Source organism: Nicotiana tomentosiformis, chromosome 12, assembly GCF_000390325.3.
Source record: "Nicotiana tomentosiformis chromosome 12, ASM39032v3, whole genome shotgun sequence".
NCBI classification, from domain to species: domain Eukaryota; kingdom Viridiplantae; phylum Streptophyta; class Magnoliopsida; order Solanales; family Solanaceae; genus Nicotiana; species Nicotiana tomentosiformis.
In genome coordinates, this window is record NC_090823.1 from 133,103,686 (window position 1) to 133,127,647 (window position 23,962).

The 23,962-nt window shown below is 32.9% G+C and overlaps 3 protein-coding genes across 6 annotated transcripts; all 3 read left to right on the forward strand.

Annotated features, from left to right (window-relative positions):
• Window positions 1-2,027: 2,027 nt before the first annotated feature.
• Window positions 2,028-7,507, forward strand: LOC104087598 (acetate--CoA ligase CCL3). Its single transcript, XM_009592122.4, has 3 exons — window positions 2,028-2,335; window positions 5,204-5,794; window positions 6,410-7,507. The coding sequence occupies exons 1-3, from the start codon at window positions 2,123-2,125 to the stop codon at window positions 7,304-7,306; spliced, it is 1,701 nt and encodes a 566-aa protein (XP_009590417.1). The 5' UTR covers window positions 2,028-2,122; the 3' UTR covers window positions 7,307-7,507.
• Window positions 7,508-8,848: 1,341 nt separating this feature from the next.
• LOC104087600 (mitochondrial import inner membrane translocase subunit TIM22-4-like) lies at window positions 8,849-12,619 on the forward strand. Of its 2 annotated transcripts, none has more exons than XM_009592123.4 (4): window positions 8,849-9,122; window positions 10,052-10,242; window positions 10,420-10,492; window positions 12,079-12,619. In XM_009592123.4, the coding sequence occupies exons 1-4, from the start codon at window positions 8,999-9,001 to the stop codon at window positions 12,162-12,164; spliced, it is 474 nt and encodes a 157-aa protein (XP_009590418.1). In that variant the 5' UTR covers window positions 8,849-8,998; the 3' UTR covers window positions 12,165-12,619. The 2 variants fall into 2 exon arrangements, with proteins under 2 accessions (XP_009590418.1, XP_033509699.1); XM_033653808.2 differs by lacking the exon at window positions 12,079-12,619 and adding an exon at window positions 10,595-10,746.
• Window positions 12,620-13,986: 1,367 nt separating this feature from the next.
• On the forward strand, window positions 13,987-22,184 carry LOC104087601 (uncharacterized). 3 transcript variants are annotated; one of them, XM_009592124.4, is made up of 5 exons: window positions 14,000-14,171; window positions 16,751-16,813; window positions 16,912-16,959; window positions 17,937-17,999; window positions 19,433-22,184. In XM_009592124.4, exons 1-5 carry the CDS (start codon window positions 14,118-14,120, stop codon window positions 19,547-19,549), a joined length of 345 nt encoding a protein of 114 aa, XP_009590419.1. In that variant the 5' UTR covers window positions 14,000-14,117; the 3' UTR covers window positions 19,550-22,184. The 3 variants fall into 3 exon arrangements, with proteins under 3 accessions (XP_070047989.1, XP_009590419.1, XP_009590420.1); XM_009592125.4 differs by lacking the exon at window positions 19,433-22,184 and adding an exon at window positions 18,128-18,304 and having other exon boundaries at window positions 14,014-14,171; XM_070191888.1 differs by lacking the exon at window positions 16,751-16,813 and having other exon boundaries at window positions 13,987-14,171.
• The last annotated feature ends 1,778 nt before the right edge of the window (window positions 22,185-23,962 follow it).

Consider the following 23,962-nt stretch of genomic DNA (forward strand, 5'->3'; position numbering starts at 1 on the left):
CTTATTCTTATTCAGAATTTAGCTTTAATTGTGTTTCCTCAAACACTTGTATGACCTTCTTAATATTATACTAATCTTTTTTACTTTGTGTTCTATTTTTTAATCTCTAACACTCTTTTTATCGAATAAATTTATGTACCCTAAGATATTTTTTTAACTTGAAAAATAAGTTTGCTCATAATCTCATATGATGAATTTAAAAAATAATTTAATTGGATTCTCTTGCAAAATAATTAATTGAAAGATTTGAATATTTGGTTTTAACATAAAATATAATTTATTTTCTGTTGATTTAGATTCTTAATATTAGTTCATCTCATGTTTGAATATTTAACCGTAATTATAATTTTATCCACCATAAATTTTATTTTCAAAGAGTAAAAAGATCGATATGACATTCCACTTTTAGATCTTTATGCTTGTGAATTCCGATTATGTCCTTTTATTGTGAGTTATTATGCTTACTATTAAAAAGTTATTTTTGTAATCCAACATTTTATTCATACTTTTATAATAATATAGATATAGATATAGATATAGATAGATAGATAGATATAAATAGATATCGATATCTTATTTTTAAGAATAATTTAAATTTTAACCAATTTTCTATTGTGTCTTTTTCTCAAAATTGTTCCACGCATGCAACTTGCTTTTCAATTTTCAAAACCTACCAGATAAGACCCGTTGATTTGAAACCAACTATAACTTGAGATTTATATGAATAACGCATCATAGAGATTAATCATGCCATGGCAATAAAAGTAAAAGATAAACTAAGAAAGAAAAAAGTATAAGAAAATTTAGGGACTTTATGCAAAATATATTTTATCAAGCAAAAAAGGAAAAAGAAACACAATAGAGAATAAGTAAGGAAAAAGTTCGGTGCCACGCTGAAAGTTGATTTAGAATAATCCTTATTATGATTTGGTATTTTTTTGATTCTTTTGTGTTTGCTGAATTGTTTGTGAAAAAAAGTGACCTTGGCCAAGGGCGAGAATAAACTTCCCAAACTTGAAAAAAGCAGTAAGAAAGTATATGTTCGTGAAACCTAATTATTACGATAATTACAGTGTTGCAAATGCTTCTTTGGCGAATAATATCTGGACAACATAAGTAAGGTAGTATTTGATTATATATCTAATGCCCGAGAATATTTATACTATTAGAATTCATAACGTGCAGTATTATGTCCCAAAACTAATAGGATTACAAGTCTAATGTCTAAAATTTTAATTATGTCCTTTTATTGTGAGTTATTATGCTTAATATTAAAAGGTTATTTTTGTAATCCAATATTTTATTCATACTTTTATTATAATATAGATAGATAGATAGATAGATAGAGGCTCTCCTTTTTCTAAATAAATTTGGACAATATAATACACTTTCAAATTAAATTAGTAATAGCACATTATAATACGTTTTCAAATTAAATTAGTAATAGAAATTTTTAAGAAGTATATTCTAAAAGTAACAGGATTACATGACTAAACATATGTCTCTATCCCGAAAGTAATTATACTAATAGGAAACCTAACGTGTTCCTAAAGATATTAGGTTTATTTGCTAACATGTAATATTATATGTCTATGCTCTAAATTAATTATACTAATAGGATTCCTAAAAGTAATCATGTAAGATTATCAACTTGCAGTATTATGTCCTAAAACTAATAGACAAATGTCTAGAATTCTGGTTATGTCCTTTTATTGTAAGTTATTATGCTTAATATTATAAGGTTATTTTCGTAAACCGGCATTATATTCATACTTATATAATAATAATATAATATAGATAGATAGATAGATAGATAGATAGATATAGAAATAGATATAGATATAGATAGATAGTTAGATAGATATAGATATATTTATCACTTAACCAAAAGTATTTTCATTTTACTATGTATTTTCCAAATGAAATTTATTTTTTTAAAAAAAAACGAATACATGTATATCATTTATCATGGAGCAACAATTGAATTCTACTAGACTACTACTACCCAATTTCAGTTCTGTCACGTGTAATTGAAGATCCAAGTCTAGAGCCATTTGTACATAAATAGCATTTCAACTGTGTGTGCGCGTGTGTTTTTGAGAGAGAGAGAGAGGAGAGGGAGATGGCGGAAAGAGACATAGACGATCTTCCAAAGAATTCAGCGAACTACACCGCGTTAACTCCGTTATGGTTTTTAGATAGAGCAGCGACGGTGTATCCAAATCGCAAGTCGTTAATTCATGGCTCCGTTGAGTACACGTGGCACCAGACTTACCGCCGTTGCCGTCAATTGGCCTCTGCTCTCACCAAACGGTCCGTCACCTTTGGTAGCACGGTAATTAAGTTCTCTGTCTTCCGAGTTCTGCACAGTATTTTTATAACAATACTGTTATTAGTAGGATCATCGAGATTTGTTTTTCATATAACGATAGTGTTTGGAATTTGGATCAACTTGCGCGCATTAAAAATTATTGCTACATCATCCTCTGTATATATCACGTTTCTTGTTTCTAGAATATGGAAAATATAGCAAAGTTCTACTAAATTCAGCGTTTTATTGTTTGCTCGTCAATTAATTAAGAAAAAAAGAAAAAAGGGCAGCCCGGTGCACTAAGATCCCCTGTAAGCGGGGTCCCGGGAAGGGCCGGACCACAAGTGTCTATTGTACGCAGCCTTACCCCGCGGTAAAAGAACATATATTTCGTTGCTCATGGATCGGCCCTTTTAAAGCTGCTGTTGTAATCATTATTATTACTACTACTACTATTGTTGTTGTTATTGTTCTAGAATATGGAAAATATAGCATATTTCGACTAAATTCAGCGTTTTATTGTTTGCTCGTCAATTAAAACAGACAAAAGAAAAAGATCAGATTTTCCATTGTCCAGGGATCGCCCCTTCTAAAGTTGTTGCTGTAGTAATCGTCATCATTATTATTACTATTGTTGTTGTTGTATATTTCCATCGGACCTAAACCGAGCTGGGAGGGAGAAGTTACATAGCCAAGCCCAACTGGGAGACATATACTTGACATTGTTGTTATTATCATCTTCTTCAGTATTACCTTTCTAGATATGGAGAACATGTTGAATTTCTACTAATCAGCGTTTTATTCGTCAAATTTTTTTCGAAAAAGAAAAATAAGAAGAAAAAGTTCAGACTCTATATCTGTTTCTTAGTCCATTTATTTATTCTTTATGTTCTTTTTATCATTATAGTTTTTTTGGGCTTGAACAAAGCAAAATGGATATACAGGATCGATATAGCCGGCTCAAACTGGTTTGGGATTGAGACATAGTTGATTGATGTATCGGAAGTTTTATTTCTCCCCTTTTTAGTAACTCTAGTATTCTGTGTATTGGCCCACTTTCTTCCTTTTTCAATTAAGTTCATTTTTATATCTTCTATTTTTGTTGAAGACCTTCTATTTGCTACTTAGGTGCTATTATTGTGCTTTCTCTTTTCTATTCTTGAACTAATTGCTACTCTATTATTGTGCTATTTACTTTGTACAAGCTATTGACTAAGTGAATCCGAAAGTGATTTTTGCTGAAGTTTGGTTGATTTTGAATTTGTTTCCCGACAAGTTATAGTCTGATCTTTTGTAGAACTGATGTCAACTATCCGATCCTTGTAAAGACATCAGCTGTTTTTTCCCTTTGTATGTTTGGTATGGCGGCAAATGTTTTTTGGTTACCTTGAATATTGGATAATCTTTTTCTCCAGAAAGATGTTTTTCACCAAAATGGGGAAATTGACTTCTGTCACGGGTGGAGGTAATTTCCTTTTAGAAATATTCCAATTTTATTTAATCTCACTGTCCTGTTTCCAAGTGTTATTGCATTTTTAGGCCACTGCTGCATTTTATGAGATTTATTACAAAAACTAGTGCTTGGTAACCTATATTTTAGCAGAAATCTAGCTGAAGTTCTTTGATGCAAGTCTCAGTCTCTCAGAGATGCAATATACGCCTTAAAGGGATTATGCATTGGTATTAGAGAGAGCACCACGGCACTTGATCAGTTGATCTCACTGTACCACTACATTATCTTTGTTTTTTTCAAACTAGTTTTGGCTTCATCTGCTCTTTAGCTCTTTTGCTGGTGCAATTGTTGTTCGGTTAGCCTTAGAACCCTATAAGGCTTGTGTTAGAGTTATCCATTGCATATCATTTTGGTCTTTCAGTGAACTGTTTAACCAGATTGATTTTATGCATGCTGTCCGATCAAAATCTTCAGTTTAAATCTTTTTGCTTTTGCTGCAAAAATTTACTTAAACTAACCATCATTATAGTTGATTTTGTATATCTGTGCTATTCTCATGAGGCAATCCATTACGTTGCCATCCACAAGCAGATTCTGCAATAACAGGAATAAAGAAAGATGAATCTAATATATAATAGCCTCAGTCTGATTTTGGGGTGAAACATGGTGTGCGAGCCTGAGAGAGAGTGACCATGAGAGGGAGAAGAAGAGGGAACTTAATAGGTTTCCATATAACTATATAAGTAGGAAGTGAAAATTAGAAATCAGTATGTCATAGACTATAATAAACTAAGCTAGTAAGGATAATTTTTCACGGATTTTCATCTACTAGTAGTATACAACATATGTGGGAACTATTCTTTACATCGAAACCAGTCCTACTTTCTAGTGATAAATCAGACAGCAGAAATGATATTAACTTTGAGTTTACTAGAGGATCTTTGTTTTCTCGATATAAGTATGTAGAATGTTAATTAGTTTTTCTGCCTCTCAATCCCCAAAGTTTCATTCTTTGCTGTAAGTTGACCTTTCCCATATTTTTCCTCTTGTAATGGGCTTGCCAATTTCATTCATGGCGTCATAGTAGGATATAATAATGCATGGTTCTGCTTCTCAGCCTACATGTTTTAATCTATTTAATGGCTTTTAAGATTAAAAAAAGATGAGTAAAGATAGTTGGATGAAAGAAGAATCTAAAATTTATATATTGGGTCTTTGGATCATCAATTTAAGAAGAGGCGATTAAGTATTATGTACACCAACTTTTATTTGTTCTGTTGCCTGTTGCACTTTGTCTCTCCATATTAAATGAACAAAAATGCCGAAACTTTCAATTAGTTTGTTGTGGATATCAATATTGTTGTCCTATTGATGAAATGCATTTCCTGTATCCCCGTGGATGCCCCTATTTATCCTTGTTTTGTCCGCTTCATTGGCAGGTTGCAGTTATTGCCCCAAACATCTCCGCTTTGTATGAAGCTCATTTTGGAATTCCAATGGCTGGAGCTGTTTTAAATGCTGTTAATGTTCGTCTAAATGCACAAACGATTGCTTTTCTTTTGGGCCATAGCTCGGCTGTTGTTGTCATGGTGGACCAAGAGTATTTTCCCTTGGCTGAGGAAGCTCTAAAAGTATGGGAAAATAACAGTAAAGGAAAATTTAAGGCTCCAATTCTGATTGTAATTGCTGATAAAAACTGTGATCCAGCGCCAGTCCAATATGCTCTTGAGAAAGGGGCTATTGAATACGAGAAATTCCTAGAAACTGGCGATCCAGACTTTCCATGGAAGCCACCAGAGGATGAGTGGCAAACTATTGCTTTGGGCTATACTTCCGGCACAACAGCTAGTCCTAAAGGAGTGGTGCTGCACCATCGTGGCGCTTATCTTATGGCTCTGAGTAACGCTGTGATTTGGAGTATGCAAGAGGGAGCTGTGTATCTGTGGACTCTGCCATTATTTCACTGTAATGGTTGGTGTTTCGCTTGGACGCTTGCTGCAATTTGTGGGACTAACATATGCCTTAGACAGGTAATTCCGTGGTTCTTTTTCTGCGCATGGAGATTCTCATGCCCTATTTACAACTTAATAAAGAGCAGCGCGTAATCTGCTTTTTGTTATAGGTATGCCAAACCAATTGGTAAATGAAAAAAATAGATTTCAGCTATAGTGTGCTTTGACCTAAGAAGTATTGGATTACCAAATCCTAATTGAAGATGGACGGCTACAAGTCATAATCGTTTATTTTTCAGCATATCTCCTAGTGCTGACATTTAGAGAAAATTCAAACCATGTAGATTGGACAAGGGACAATAGCGTTTGGGTGTGTATGAAATTGACACTAAGACGGGAATTTATTAATTATGGGGGGGGGGGGGGGGATGACAGTTAGCTCCGTTTCTTTTCTGCCTTTTTTAGAGTTTGGTTGAATGGGTTTTCATTTTGCTTAGGAGGTTTGCATTGTGAAACTCAATTATCTAAACAATTATTGAAATGGGAGAACTTGGCTCTTAAGGTCTTTTTCTAAATTGGAGGAGGTAAAAAGAAAATGCCTTTAAGTTGGTTTTTGAACACACTGCTCCTTATTTCTGCTTGTTTCTGGCCCTTTACAAGCTTCCCTTCTGTTTTCTCATTTTCTGCATGCAGGTAACTGCAAAGGCTGTTTACTCGGCTATAGCCCATCTTGGTGTAACCCATTTCTCTGCTGCTCCTGTGGTGCTCAACACCATAGTTAATGCCCCAAAAGAGGAGACCATCCTTCCTTTGCCTCGTCTTGTGCACGTCAGCACAGCCGGTGCTTCTCCTCCTCCTCCTGTTCTTGCAGCAATGTCACAACGTGGCTTCCGTGTCTTACACACTTATGGACTTTCTGAAACCTATGGCCCCTCCACTCTCTGCACGTGGAAGCCCGAGTGGGATTTACTTCCCCCAGACGTCCAGGCACGTCTGCATGCACGCCAAGGTGTGAGATATGTTGGTTTGGAGGGGTTAGATGTTGTTAGCACAAAAGACATGAAACCTGTCCCAGAAGACGGCAAAACAATAGGAGAGATTGTATTCAGAGGTAATGTTGTAATGAAAGGTTACCTGAAGAATCCTAAAGCTAACGAGGACGCTTTTGCTGGAGGCTGGTATCACTCTGGTGATCTTGCAGTTAAGCATCCGGACGGATATATAGAAATCAAAGACAGATCAAAGGACATCATCATTTCTGGTGGTGAAAACATAAGTAGTGTCGAGGTCGAGAATATCCTATATCTACATCCAGCAATACTAGAGGTCTCTGTAGTGGCAAGGCCCGATGAGCAGTGGGGTGAATCGCCATGTGCTTTCGTGACATTAAAGGCTGATGTGAAGAAAACAGATCAACAACAGTTGGCAGAAGATATTATGAACTTTAGTCGATCGAAAATGCCTAAGTACTGGGTTCCAAAATCAGTTGTGTTTGGACCATTGCCAAAGACTGCTACTGGGAAAATACAAAAGCACTTGTTGAGGACAAAGGCAAAGGAGATGGGACCAGTGAAGAAGAGTAGATTGTAATTATAATGGTCCGCAGCTAAATAGTACCGAAGCATGTTTTCTCATTAGTCATTAACTCATTATCAATAAAATTATACTACTTTGATCAAGAAAAATAATACAAAGACAACTTCTGAGTTTGTCTTTGTAGCTTAGGGTCGACATATCGCTATGTATCTTTGGTCTTTACTTTACATAAATAAGACTTACGTATTAGCTGAACCTTTCTTAAGTTTCTTATGTGAAACAACTTTTCTAACTTTGTTACTGTCCTCTTGACAGGAGTCATTAGAGTCAACAGCCTAAACTAATGACAAGGCAATCTAATTATTAAAACTTTTAGGATAAAAACATACTAATAACCTCTTTATAATTTTAAAACGTTTGTTGATTTTTCGTGAGTTCTAAAAAATAACCTTATAAATCACGTTCATTGATAAGAAATTAGCTCTAGAATACACGCTCATCACTAAAATTCGCACGAATGATACATGGCCTGTGACACATTAGATCATATACTTGCATTTATAGCCCGTTTGCCAAGCTGGAAAAATCAGCTTATTTTGAGAAATGTTTTTTTTCAAAAGTACTTTTGGTGAGAAGCAATTTGTGTTTGGCTAATTAATTTAAAAAGTATTTCTAAGCAGCAATTAGTGTTTGTCCAAGCTTTTAAAAAGTGCTTCTAAGTGTATTTTTCTCAAAAGTGCATCTCAAAAAAGTGCTTATGGGAAGAAGCTACTTTTTTCTGCTTCTCCAAAACGGTTTCTGCTTCTCCTCAGAAGCACATTTTTTTCTCCTAAAAGCTTGGCCAAACACTTCAAATTTGAAAAAAAAAACTGGTTTTGAACTTGGAGAAGCTTGGTCAAACAGGTTATTAGTTTGGTAATCGTTCATATAATTTTCAAGATAGAAAGAGCCCATTGGCCATTTTTCGGCTATGTCTTTGAAAAATAGCCATTGTCCTAGTGATTCAAATTCCATAAGTGAAACTCTAGGAGATAAACCTGAAGTTCCACTCAAGGAATTTGAATTTTTCGGATGATGATTATTTTTCAATTACAAAGGCTGAAAAGCGGGTGGAGTTTTCACTTATTGTCCCATTTTGTATCAACTGTTTCGTAAATGACACTCTTTTTATTTCTCTTGCAACTGATGGACCTTTTAACCAGCGGTCTAAAGATTCTTTTCAAGCAATCTAAAAACCTGATGAGAAAATGTTGTCTAAAAATTTGTATGGTATTACAAACGTTAGACCATAATCCAATATTTTGAAAGCAAACTAAAAGTTATATGTGCAAGCATTAGACCTGAATTTAACATTGTCCGAAAGGGGTAATTTTCCAAAGGAGATATTTGCACAAAATTTGAAAATAGGGACAAAATCTAAACAATAGCCTAAAAATGGTCATTTGCGCAAATCAGCCAAAAAGTGGCTTTCCACAAGCAAGTGGCTTAAAGCCCATTTATATTCCGGTTATGGCTCCAGGCAACTCCAAACCCGTGAACCCATTTTGAATCGACCCGTCTAAACCCGCCATAAAACTAAACATACAACGCCGCCGGTTGCCGCCCACACAAAACCTCCTCTTACCTAAGATTATTTGAAATTCAATCTTTGTAATGCAACATTTTCTTTTTTCAATCTATTTATCTTAAATTAATTGCAGTTTCATTTTATCAGAGCTGCTATGAGTGATCGAGCAATTGAATCAAATGAGGTACAGTCAAGCTCAGAAGCCTCAGATTGAGCCTATTCGGATGCCTACTGTGGAGGAAATAAGGGGACAAGACATTTGGAACAACTGTGCAGTTCGTAGCGTTGTTAGTGGAGTCATGGGTATGTTTTAATCACACTCCTAGTTTGAATTAATTTGTGTCATATTGTTCAGTGTTTTGGTCATTGTCCTGCGTCAACCTCCAGATTCACATGTCTGTAGGCGGGGAGCCATGTGAGTGAAGGTGTTTAAAAAGACGAGCAGTGGCGGAGCCAGGATATAAGTAAGCACACAAAGAAATCAAGGTGAGTCAACGTATAGTATATACACATAAAATTAAGAATTTAACGTATTTACCCAATGTAATTTTCCGATGAAGGGGTGTCAATTGACTCCCCTTGCCAATGAGTGGCTCCGCCACTGAGGACGAAGTTAGACCTAAAATCGCATGGACACGGTGAAAGAAAAAAGACTTATATAGGCGATGCATATTAGTTGAGAATATGTTTTAGACATTAGCACTTTTAGTGTAGGTCTTGTGCTTTCTAGGAGTAGTTTAGCCATTCAAAGATTTATACTTTTAGAATATTTGTATAATATTGGCATGAGATGAGTTTAAATGGAGTAACGTGGTTAGTGACGATTCATCTAGCTGAGCGCCAACCTGTTCATTGTTTTTTTTAAATGGATGGTCCAAATTGTCACTCTTGCAATACCTGAGGATAATGGATGACAATACTGGTTTGATGTAATAATTATGTTACAAGTGTCGAGGTAAGACAAGAGACTTTAATCTTAATCCCGTTGCTGTGATAGTTATTCTCTTGTAGTTCTGTAGTAGAGAAAAAGAAAGCTTCATTCCAGTTAGCTTACAAGCTCTACCTACTGCCATTGCTTGTGAATAAAATCTGGATCTAGAGCTTATTTTTGTATCTAGTAAGATTATTCTTTCTGGTAACTTGCTTAAATTGGTGTCTCCGTGGATGCTTATGGACTCTGCTGTGAGGTTACTTCTTGGGTTCATTTGTTGAACATTGTTTCGCTTTTGTAGGAGGGGGACTAGGGTTGTTCATGGGTCTGTTTCTAGGGGCACTGGATAACCCAATAATGCAAGAGGAAATGACTACTAGGCAACAACTTGTATACCAAGCAAAGCAGATGGGTCGGAGGAGTTGGAGTTCCTGCAAAACTTTTGCTGTTATGGGTTTGGTTTTCTCTGCTGCTGAATGTGTTGATGAGAAGGTACATTTGATCTTAGGGATTATAACCTTATGGGGTTCTACAGCTCTTGTTTTGCGATTTTCATGTTAATTTTTGGAAAAAAGGAAAAGAATTTGGAAATCATTCTCACAATTAGAGTGAGGTACTTTTCATCTAAAACTCAAATGGCATAAGTATTTTCTTGTATTATGTTAACAGGCACGGGCAAAACATGACATGACAAATACAGCAGTTGCAGGGTGCATAACGGGAGGCACATTATCAGCTAGAGGTAACATTTGTTACCTTGACCATGCAAAGTATTTACAAACAGGAATCTTAGATATATTTTCATATCTTGCATCTGTTATTGATTCATATACTTTTTATTTAGATAGAGCAACATGGACAGTGAGATTCATGTAGAGACGAGCAGGGTAGTAGAGTTTCACATAAAAAAGCAAAAGAAGAAATTTCAGGGTCATGTCATCAGAATGTTATTCCCACTGTATATTAAAGAAAGAAAAATCAAATGCCTAACGCAAACTCTTCCCCAAAGAGGTATCGGCAACTTAAAGTGAAGGTGCATCCAAAAGTTTGAGAAAAGTGCGTTGGTTGAAACACTTGTAGTCAGTCCAACTAGTTTGGGATTAAGGCATTGATGTTGATGTACCTTTCTCATAAAACAAAGGCGTTGACGTTGATATTGATGTCGTTGCATCTGTTCCTCGATTTTGTTACATATGCTTGTACTGCTAATTTTACTTGAATGAAATATTAGCCTGTCTCATATTTTTGAGACCTACATGAAAAAAAATGTTGTTTAATATTTGGGCTTGGGACAATTAGGATTGCCTTTTTGGTGGGTGTGGAATCGGATAGTATCTTGGTGTTAGTGGGTGACAAATATTTTTAACATTAAATACAGATGGATCTATATATTTTCTTATATTCGTCACTGTTATTGACATGAGTACTAGGATAAGATACAGAAATTCATGGGGGCTTTCCCTGAGCCCCCTATATTATCCAGCGCTGCTATGTGACGTGTCAAAGACAAGTTTCTTATTCTTGACTTAATTCATTATTTATGAGGTGGTGAAGAAAGGGTGGTGGGTTGTTGGGACTGCTTTCCTTTAGTTTTCTTAGAGGAAAACCTATAGTCGAAGTGAGTCATAGTTCAATTATTTTAAATTCCATTTGATCCAGGGCATCAAGGAAATAGAAACTTCGCCCTTCAACTATAAAGATGCTACCCATCCAAATTCAACGTACCGGTTGGGAGAGCTCATACACGAAGTGTGCCCTTTTGTGTTCTAGCTTGATGTTGTGACGCATATAACTACCGTTTTCATCTCTTATGACTCCCATCATAATCCGAGTTCCCAGAGTAAGGAGTTTATTGCAGATTATTGCATTCTCCTAATCTAGTTCAGGGAATATGCTGCAGTATACTGAACCAGATGGACAAAACATTGTTGACAATTTATCCTATACGGGGGTTCTAATTGGAGTCATCTCTCTCTCCCTCACTCTCTCTCCTTTTTTAAATTTTATAAAATGAAGGGTAGCCATAAAAACATATGAGCAGGATTAGAGTGATAGAGAGCTTATTATACTGAAGCTAACTGTGTCACAAGACTTGTTCTTTAGTTTAATTTCTGCCATCAAAACTCTCTCTCTCTCTCTCCTTTTTCTTCTTCTTTGGTTATGGCTTTTGACATTTGATGATACTAGATGCTAAATTTGCTTGTAGAACCAAGCCTGTGTGGGGTTGTTTAATTACAGCTTTTTTATGACTGATGAAGAAAGTAATTGGACTGTGCTATTCCAAATTATTATCTCTTTTTATTTATACAACAATCCCATTTGTTTCAGGTGGCCCAAAAGCTGCATGTGCAGGTTGTGCTGGCTTTGCTACATTTTCAGTCCTGATTGAGAAGTTCTTGGATAGATATCACTAATCCCAGTGAGTAATTAGACAATATGGATCATTCATCAGCCTGAAATATGGAAGTTACACCAACCGGCATATATATAGAGCTCGTTTGGATTGGCATAAAAAAGTGGCTTTTTCGTAGAAATAGCTTTTAAGCCAAAAAAACAATGAGTTGCCCAGCTTATAGCTTAAAAGCCAATCCAAACACCCTCATAGTCACATTCTTTTTTACCCCAACTGTAAGATATTGATATAATGATATTGGGCAATGTTATAAACATGCAGCTCACTTCATACCTCATATTTGCCCTCTGTTCACTTCCTCGAGTTTGTGAATCTGGTCCCAGAACTGGGAATATCTAGCATTAATTTAGACACGTTTAAGACATTTTTGTCTAATAAGGTAGTCAGTTTCTCTTAGTTGTAATGTTTACTTTCTTTACTCCAATAAAATGTTGGCTTCTTTGCAAGTCACTCTAACTCCATTTACCTTGTTTGACTAAACCCGGAGTTTACAAAAAAAAAAAAAAAAAGGAAGAATTTTGATATTAGTGGTATTAAACATGTCATTAATTTTTACAACTACAGGATTTATAGAACTTGTTGGCTTAAACTTGTTAAAATACTTTTGTTGCTATAAAATGAGAAGTCTAAAATTAAATTATTTACAAATATACTAGCGTTTCATTCTTTACAGAAATAACTAATAAGAAAATGGTATCATATATATAAAATGAAATGCGGGAAGTAATTGTTTATTGAGTCGGAGTTGATTTACTTGCACTAAAATTCAAGCAGTAGTTAATTTTACTTGTATTTGATATTATAAGTTTAAGATCTCAATGTGTTAAGTTGTATAACTTGCGCCTAAAGATGAAGTATTACTTGCACGTATGAGCTTCTGTTCTCAAATAATGTTCCATTAATGACAATTAGACAAAGTATATTTTCTACTTTTGGTTGAATTAGGTTTTTTGTTGGTTTAGGCAAGAAAAAGATGAAGTCTGTACATTTTTATTACAAACAAAAAAGATTTTAAAAAAGGTTTTTAGTATTTCTACTCCCAACTTTTGTGAAGAAACAATAAATGAATGAAAATATTTTAGTTAAATAAATATTGATAACTTACTTTTTATATACACACCTTTTAATTTATACTAATTAAATTACTACAATTTTTTGCAGCGCCGAAATGCATAATTAGGACTTATGGAAGCTATAGTGTATGTCTATTGGGCCTATTGGTCGGGCTAAGCCTAAAGAGTCCAATTGATGTTGATGTGGTAACAGCCCAACTCCTATTCTTTCTAGGGCAAGAAACACATTTGGCCGGTCGGCCAAAAATAATTATATTCGCTAGTCAAATATATATTATCGACTATTATTTTTTAGAGTGATTATATTGTGTAGTTTTTCCTACTTTCTATGTACCTATACGTAGTCAACCCTCTTTTTAATTTTTTCATATTCTTTGTAATATCTTTTTCTTTTCTTACAATGGTGATATTTGGATCAGTTTGTGCACGCGTACTCTATCAGATAGTGGCAAAACTACTCGTAAATGAAGGAAGTTTAATTAAATTCCATTCTCAAAAAATTATACTGTGCAAATAAGATAAAAATAAATTTTTGAATTTTTTCAGTATAATGACAGAGATGGTTCAAAGAATTGCTTTAGGTTCGAATACTAGATTTACCTTTGTTGTATATTTTTAATCTTCTCATTAAAATTCCTGAATCCGCCACAGCTATTTCGTGATACCTGCACAAATATGGATAATTACCTACTCTATGATATATCTTCTATTGAATGTCTTTAATACGTGTAGGTTAAAATAAAGTAGCGATATTACAGTTATTGTCTTATACTCATATACTCAACCACCCTTTTTTCTCCTAACAACAACCTTTTCCCCATTTCCCACTTTCTCTTTCTATATAAATTTTGCTTGCCTTTGTTTGCTTCTATAATATAGAGATGACAGATTCTAATAGAAGTGAAGAGTTTTCTGTCTGCTCTCAAAATCATGAGGTACTCTTTCTCAGTTTTAACACAAATTATAATACTAGAAGTTGGTTCTTGTATTTAATTTATCTTCTTCTATTTTCCTCTTATATTCTGTTCGTATTTCCTTGAGTCGAGTGTCTATTTGAAACAATCTTTTTACCTTTCTAAATAGGGTAAGGTTTGTATATATACTACCCTCCCGAGACCACACCTTATGATATAATAATGGGTTTATTATTGTATAATCTGTAAGTATTTCTTTTACATTTTTGTCTTTGTTTTCTCCACAAAAGGAGATTTTTTTCTTTCCGGTTATTTTATTTTTTTGTTTCACATTTGGTATTTGGTCTCCGCTTTGGTCAACTATTCGAATTCGCATCGTGTAAGGGATGAAAAATCATTGTGAGTCTGCTTATATGCTGGAAAAAGAGCTATTTCTCCTTTCCGTCAATTTTATTTGAACTTTTGTTGTTTCAAGTGAAAAACTACTTCGTGCGCGTTTGAACATAAGAATTGTAAAATTAAGAAAAAAAAAGTGGAAAAAAAAATTCAAGTGAAAATAGTATTTGAAAATTAGAGTTGTGTTTGGACATAAATATTAGTGCCCGTTTGGACATACAATTTGGTTGAAGATTTTTCCAAAAAAAATTTCGCTTTTTTTTCGAAATCAGCGTTTGTTCATAAAATTTTCAATTTTCACTTGAAAATGCATTTTGAAAATTCACTCAAATCACTCACAAAACTTCAAAAACAACCCAAACTGAAATTTATGTCCAAACACAACTCTAAATTTCAAATACCATTTTCACTTGAAAAAAAATTCACAATTTTTTCGAGTTTTACAATTCTTATGTCCAAACGCCTACTTATTATTGGTTGTTTTTGAAGTTTTGTGAATGATTTGAGTGAAATTTTTGAAAAACAGCTTTTTGGAGTTTTTCAAATTTTCGAAAAATTCCAAAATTCATCTTTAAGTGAAAATTGAAAATTTTATGGCCAAATACTGATTTCGAAAAATATATATATATTTTCGGGAAAAAGTAAAAAAAAAAAAAATTATGTCCAAACGGGCACGAACTTGTCTAACCAAACGCTATTTTGCTAAATTTTTTGTTATCAAAATGGATTTTGTTATATATTTATGCTAACAAGTTGTATCACGTTACTTGTATATTTTTCGAAATATCAATCCACACTGAATGCATACAATTATCCGTAATTGGCTTTTAAATAACCTGAAAGTGCAAAAAAAAGAAGAAAAAAAATCTGCTTATTAAGTTAAACTTTTTTTTTCTTTTTTCAAAATACATTTAATTGATTAAGTTACTTGTTGGACAAAACTTCACGTAATAGATAAGTAGCTTTAACTACCACCAATAGCATGTGAAATTTGTGAATTGAAGGTTGCTTTTCTGCACACCTCTTTTGCCTTTTTGGTAATCTTATCTCTTGTTTAATTCCAAACATTTCATTCTCTTTTATCTTCAAGTATAATTGGAAAAATGTATGTAATTAGTTTTATTTTTTCGACTGTAAGTTATGTGTATTAATAGTGTATAATTTTTTATAGTATCCGTTTAAATTAACCTATATAAAGAAAGGTAACTCTTCATAACAACTTAACATAGTAAGTTTAACGATAGTAATATTTTGATGTAGTCGGTTAAATTATAATTCTTTAATTTGTTAGTGCATACAACTTAAATCCTTATTTGTTTTTACCTTTAAATTAAACACCATTACATAAGTTAAATAAGATATAGAATAGTTTTTCTTACATGTAAATAATCATCTTCTTTCGCAATGTTAAACTTTGATCATAAGAAAATAATGGATTATATCTTCATATATAGGTTTGATGTAGGAATACTAAGCTTCTTCTAGTTTGAATTTTGTGTTATTGATTATGAGATTCTTTTTCTGTGTGTGTTTTTTTAATTAAGTTTATGAGTACATTGGGAGACAATTGTGGAGAGAAAAGAAGGTAATGTGGTGCACAAAGCAGAGTCCGGAGAAGGGTCGTAACCTCAAGGGGTGTGATCAGTAGCGGAAGTAGGATTTTCACCAACGAAATTCAAAAAATAAGAAAAATAAACACATGGATACACCCCACACCCCATATATATATATTGTAATTTTCGACGAAGAGGGTTGGGTTGAATCCCCTTCCAGCTCCGCCACCGGATATGATGTGACGTAGACCACCTATATAATTTCCGAGGTTGTGAACCATATATATGCATCTATAGGTTATAGCATGCAAGATAACATTAGATTTATTCCTGATTCCCACATGATTTTCTTTGTATTTTTCTTGATGTGGTCCAAGAAAATATCATGAGAAAATTTGAATAAAAATGCCATAAATAATAGTGTATGTTTTGGGGTCAATGGGCACATGTGGCATGGGTCTACAATATGTGGCCCTAAACATAAGTGAATATTTTGTGTATATTTCAGCCACTCATAGCTCAGAGTATATAATTTTAGCACATTATTACTTAAAATCTGTCGGCATAAAAACATTTGGTTTTGATTCATAAATTTAATGAGCTTTAATGATTTCAACCAAGCCTGATCTGTTTATTTGTGAATTCTTATAGGCTGTTGCTTCAGGTAAAAGATATGGAGAACTTATGCCAAAGAAAAAGCCTTTGATTTCAAAGGCGAGTTTTTTTTAGAGAGATTAAGTTATATACGTCGTCAGTATAAGAATTTTACGCCGTCAGTATAAGTTATTTATAATGTTATGTTTTGCGTGTAGGACCATAAACGTGCATTTTTTGATTCCGCAGACTGGGCCTTGTGCAAGGTAATATATTAGCTTCAATCTCATACATCTTATAATTATACTGCCATATACAATAAGGAGAACGAGTTTATTAAAAAAAATAAACCAAATAACTTGTTATAACAATTACGTACATTGATTCGGTAAGAAAAATAAAATATTTATACTGTCAATATATATAAGTTAAATTCAAAACGAAAATGGATGTTTTGGATCGAGGGAGTCTAAAGAGGGGTAAAAACTTATCTACACCTGGTATTACCACAAAATTTAGTAATTTATCATAGTTAAAATAAATTGATGAGGTGATAATATATGCTAATTAACCATGATTAAGAGTGAAAAAGTGTATGCTCAAATATATGTCATGCATTTTTCAATTTTATGTAAACACTCAATGCGAAGGGGTTTTAGCTCATGCCTAATCCTTAAGGGGCCGTTTGGCATGTGGATAAGGGATAATAATCCCGAATTAGATGCGAAATTATTTTATTCAGCGTTTGATTGAATTTTAAATCTGGGATTGCCAATTCCAAGATTAATTAATCCCACAATTGAATGTTATTTTATTTTACATTGAGGGTGCGATAATAATCCTATAATTAACTCCGGGATAAACACTAAAATGACAAAGAGGTCCTTCTTGGAGGCTCTTCCCCCAAAGTCTTTTAAACAATCCAAGGTTAAAATTAGAATTAAAAGTTTATCTCAACTTATCTAGTATATACCAAACACATGTTTATATTGTACTTCATTATCCTTTTTTTTAGTCCAATGAATCAAACATCTTTCAATAAAAATATATTTACTAAATAATTCCGTCAATATTTAATCTTCGTATTAGAATCTTATCATTATAATCCCTCAATAATTTGTTCCCTATCGAACGACCCCTAAGAGCTTATCCTTGTACCGTTGATTTTAATATTGGTGATTTTCTTGAGAATATTGATTGCCTAACATGGATTTTTCATACTTTCAATTATACACGATAACAGCAAGGTGTAGGAGTTAGTCAAAATTCAACAGTAGCTATAGAGACATTGAGCCCAAAGTTACAGGTAATTGCTCTAACATTCTAGAGAAAATATTTTCTTATTCTATTAGCAATAATTATATATAGTAATATATTTGCTACTAAGTATGTAAAATTGGAAATGTAACGAATATTGCATTTGAATTGTAACAGAGAACACCACATCAACAACTACCTCCTCGACGACCTGCTTGCACATCTTGACATATTAGCCTTATTGAAAATCTCGTCAATAAAATAATCAGAAATATTATGGGGTTATATGTAAGTAATTATAAATAACTTATGTGGAAAGTTTCATTAATTATGAAATGGTGTTACCTTCTACCATTTATTTGAGGTTTTTAACATTATTATAATTACTTCTCTCCAATTTTCATAGTGTGTAAATGTAACTCTCTAACGTATGTTGCTCAAAAGTTTGAGGGATTGCATATATTTGCTCCTATGAAATCTCAGGTTTAGAGTGAAATATTATTTGAACTTGAACTTATAAAATATTTATATATTAATATGAAATTATTTTTCAACTGAAGTGCCGATTTCAGTTTACAAAAAAATTCATAAAATATTTGCTATATGTTTTGACCAAATACAATTTTAATTTCCTTGAAATTTTCTTTCAAGTTTAATTTCACTAAGGGCAGAAGACATCATTTTGTTGAATCCAAGTATCAATAGTGGCCTACAATTGGCCTTTAGTAACACAAAGATATTATACAAGATCAATTCGGATGGACTTTGGTTCACTTAAGAAATGTGATTCAAAAAATGTGGTTCGGAGTATATTATTTTATATTTATGAGCTGACGAATTATCAATAATTCATTCAAAAATTTATAAATATTTAATAAATATTTTAATATTGAGTTTATATGAACCCGTAACATTAGCTAAATCCACCCATGCCAAGTACATGCAATCTTTTTCTTGAAGTATTAACCCAAATAGCCGCTTACGTAATCTCTTATACTATAAATAGCCGGCGGATAATATCTCTCTCTAATATATATATATATATATATATATATATATATATATAACTATGTACAATCAATGTATAATTTATATATACATGCTAGAAAAAGTAAAACTGAATCTGGCCGGCTATTTGTTTAATAAAAGAAGCTTCTTTTTTTCTGGCACACCTACATACATACAAAAATCCATTAAATTTTTTCTATTTATCGGGTTCCATTCTCGAAAGTTTGGATTTTGTATATATTTATATGAACAACTTGGTAATTAGAGGATCTTAGAGTAGCAGTAATTATGTTTGTATCCTATCGAATCCAAATTCCACCTACTCTACCATTTGGATTTTCAAAATTAGATCTCCTAAAACCGATTCCATTAAAGAAGTTTTCACATGATATAAATGGAACATAGTTAGTTTCCAAAAAGACATGTATATTAGGTCTACACTCATTAACAATATCTCTGACCATTGGTTTGTAGGAGGCTTTAATTAGCCCTCTACAATTCCATGTAAAGATTATTATAGATAACAATATCAAGGATAGGTGCGCTCAGGGCGGATCAAGCGTAGCGGTGGTGGGTTCATCAGTGGTGTAAGCAACAATTTTCGTAAGCGGTGTCAATATTTGAAGAAATAAACAAATGAACAAATTACTGTAATGGCAAGCGATGTCATTTCTTATATTTATCCAATATTTTAATTTTATGAATTATTTATAAATATAGATTATGCCTATCGTAAACAACTTCTATGTCTTTATATGGTAGGGGTAATGTTGTGTACACACTAACCTCCCCAGATTCCACTTACGGGATTAAGCTGGATTTTTTATTGTTGTTATGTATATAGATTATGAAAAAAAATTGGCGAAGCGGTGTCACGTGACACCGCTTCAAACAAGGTGCCTACGCCTATCGGGTTCATCTGAACCTAGTATTTTTGACACGGAGAATAGAGTTATGTATAAAAATTATCTAAAATAAGAACAAACAACATATATAGACCCATAACTTTAACAATATAATGAGTTCGAACCCATAGAATTCAAATCCTTGATCTGCGGTGTGCGTATAACCCCTAGTTGGGTGTGACCCAACCATGCATCTTCCCAAAATCTGGTTTATCATCACTTTGGCAAATGAAGTGAAGGAGTTTAGGATAAAAGCTATGTGAAAAAAATGTGGTTAATGAATTAGATACTTGGGCTAATTCCGGTAAAGGGAATATTTGTAGCCATTGCAGGTATACCTATTACCTTCAAAATAAACATATTATATAGTTAGCAAAAAAGATACTAAAGAATAATAATGCAAGTGTCTTATTATGTAGTAGTAATTTGGCTAGACTTGGTAATGTAAATGTCCTTAGTGACACTCTTGTGGATATTGTATAGTCTGCAATCTAATATTAAAATCTTCACTGACTAATTTAAAATCCTGGATCTAATTCTTGTTTAAACAAAAGTAATTATCTCGGGATAAAAATTTAGTATCGTTTTATTCCTTATTTGGTTATTAATCATGGGATAAGCTATCACACGATTAAAAATATTATTGGGATAACTTATACGTGCCAGAAGGTGAAATAATAATCCTAGGATAAAACAGTAATTTGACAGATTAATACTACATACCAAACAGTCAATAAGAAATAATATCAGGATAATCAATATCAGCATAACTAATTCCAGCATAATTTGTCTAAGGTTGTAGTGCAACGAATGGAACTTAACACTGCCCATCAAATGGTGTATGGTTCAAATACAAGAACCTTTCTCTCTTCTTGTTTTCTCTTTATCTATTCACATGTATGTCACTTCTCCGGGTTTTTTTCCTTTCTTTAAAAGAATGGTCATATCTGTCATTCGGCGGATTGCTCTTACTCTAATCCTTTTCTTCATTAATAAGTTTAGGTGATAACACCAATGGGACTAATCCTTTGTTTATGTTTTCTTGTGAATTTTCTGGCAAATGATGGACATTAAGGATAGAACCTTATCTGGAAATGATATAGTTAAGGTATGACATATAGGGCTGCATTTCCAATGCCACCATATACCTTAATTAAGCAATCACTTCATGTGAAACTTTAGGTCTCACAAGTCACATCTTACTTATTACCCCAAGTCCAAAACCCACTCTCTCACATGTCTCTCTTTTCTTTGCATTTGACAAATCTACCCAAAAAGTTAATTGGTTACTTGGTATGGTAACTAACAAAGTAATCGTAAGTTATTTGGTACATGTTGGTGGGAAGTATTTTGTTGAGTTAGTTGTGTAAGGTTTTTCGTACACCATGATTATATTGAAATTAAAAAAAGTAACCTTGAGTCCCATCGTAATTTTTAAATATTTATCCTTTTACAATCTCTGGTGTTAAAACTTCTTGTGCTTCAAGATTTCAAGTTTTGTTTTGGTTATATATACATATATATACTAACAACAGGATTATTGCTCCTACTTCCTAGATGTCTGCCCATACAACTTCATTAGCAAACACATTAGGAACTACCAAAAAGATGTGTCTATCAAAAAGCTTAATCTTCCCCCGCTTTCTTTTGCTAGAAGATCTGCCACCTGATTCTGCTCCCGTTGGCAGAGGCGGAGCCAAAATTTGAAGTTTATGCGTTCGGGATCAGAGGCGGAGCTAGAATTCGAAGTGTGTGAGTTCTAAATTTTAAAAAACTGTTTTCAGCGAGAATTGAACCTCCATCTTTCTAAGCGAACTCACAACCCTTACCATTGAATCAAGACTCCTTTTGTTACTGGGTTCGGCAGTATATATTTATATAGATTTAGTAAATATTTCAATACAATTATAGGGTTCCGAAAAATATCATTGGGTTCGCCCGAACCTGCACCCACTACTGTAGCTCCGCCCCTGTTCGGGATATTAGTCTGTTTAAGTTATTGAGTTCTAAATTAATAATTTGTTTATATTTAATGAATTTCTTAAGACAAATACATAGTTTGAACAAAAACTACTCAGTTCGGCCGAACCCATGTCTACCATGATAGCTCCGCCCGTGCCCGTTAGTTATGCTTAAGCCTGGCCATCAATGACCTGCATGTAATAATAATAGTATTTTAAGGCAAGTGACCATTTTTTATCATTTATATGACCTCCATTTAATCTGTGGAGATTTGTAGAGGCTAAGGTTATGCTCCAAGCTAAGGCTAATTAACTACAGTTTCTATCAATATGCTCCAAGATTTTAAGGTTGCTGCTTCACCATTCCAGAATTTTCATTTCTGAATTTCAATAGAAGCTTATTACTACCACAATTCCTATGTTGATTAAGAAAAACTTTTTTTATTCTTTTTGAACAAAATGAATGACTCTACGACTCGATTGGCTTTATATTTTCTTTTTAAAAGAATGAATAATTATACCTGAAATATTTCATAGGAAAACGATAAACGGACAGATAAGCTGATACTCATTACAGAAAGGAGGATGTCACCCTATACTGAAATATTTAATATTTGGAATGACAGAATAAAAGAAGAAACCAAACAATTATTCTATTTTTAAAATAATCATTATTTTTCGCCTTGTCGGACGATGTGTAAATTCAATTTTTTTAATATTTGCAAGGATTGGATAATCCTATTGTTATGTGTCCTCGTGATTTCTGGCGAATAAATTGAAGGTGTTTAGGATAAAAAACTAATCTCAGAAATGGTGTGGTTAAGCAATGAGATACTTGGGCTAATTCAGTCCACTCCACCCCCTTATTAAAACATATCAAATTTTGTCTGATACGTACCTCTGATATTCAAAACTCACTAGCCGGACTAGCTAAAATTTTAAGTGAGTAAACCTATCATATATATAGGTAAAATTCGACTTCAAAAATCTAGTCGATTAAAAGTGAAGGGATTTCGACCGTCAACGACATTTAGGGTCCCATCATATATTATCCAGATTATTCAAAAATATTGTTGGATGCATGTTAAATCCTTCGAACGTAATATAATTATGAAAGATCGGACACAAATACGATAGTATTTTGAAAAATCCGCGCAATGGTCCCATCCCCAATCTTGGTCTTCCTATCTTTGCATTTGACAAAAATCGAACCAAAAAGTGAGTTGCTTTTTCTACTCGTCATAATTAATGGAGCACATAAAAACTACACGTAACATTGCTCCTTATCATTCCTTACTCCTTATCGATGCCTTGGATTTTCATGCAAGAGTACCACATTTTTTTGAATTCTTTTATTTTTTTTTACAATTATTTGATCATATAAATAATGAGTAAATTTCATAAGTGGTCTTTCAATTTTGTGTTCATTACCCTAAAGTCACTTTTTCTTTTTTTGGTTACGTAAAAGTCACCCAACCTTGTGTTCATTACCCAAAAATTATTTTTCTTTCTTATGTTACACAAAAATTATTTTATTATGCTTTAGTTATCACAATAGTCACTTTGACCAGAATTTATAAAACTTTCACATGAAAAATTCATTTTGCCCTTGGCATTATAAATCCTCCCATTATGTAACACCTTATGTATATTATATATTATATAATATATTTTTACCTAGATATTTTACTTATGGTTAAAATAACTTTATATTATTTTATAATATATTCGTACATTTAATTTTGTCATGGCACTCAATTTGTTTAATCATATTCAAACATGAACATATATTGAAGCATAAAAATGACAAAAAATATTTATTTGAAATAATAAAAACAAAGTTAGTTAACAAATGATAGTTTTTTATATTCATTAAAACTTTCAAAAAAATATCAAAGATATTTGTGTTTAATATTAAGTCTTTTAAAGCTTTTATCTGTTAATATATTTTTTTTAAAGTATTAATTTGATGTGTCAGTGCGAAAAATGTGGGTATTTTATTTATTTGATTAACGAATATGGCTTGACTGATAAATCTGTGAGCTTTAATTAATTTTTGTTAAAAATATTTCATTAGGTATGTTAAGAATGTTGACTTGAGATTTATTCACAGAATGTTACTAACAAATTTAATAATA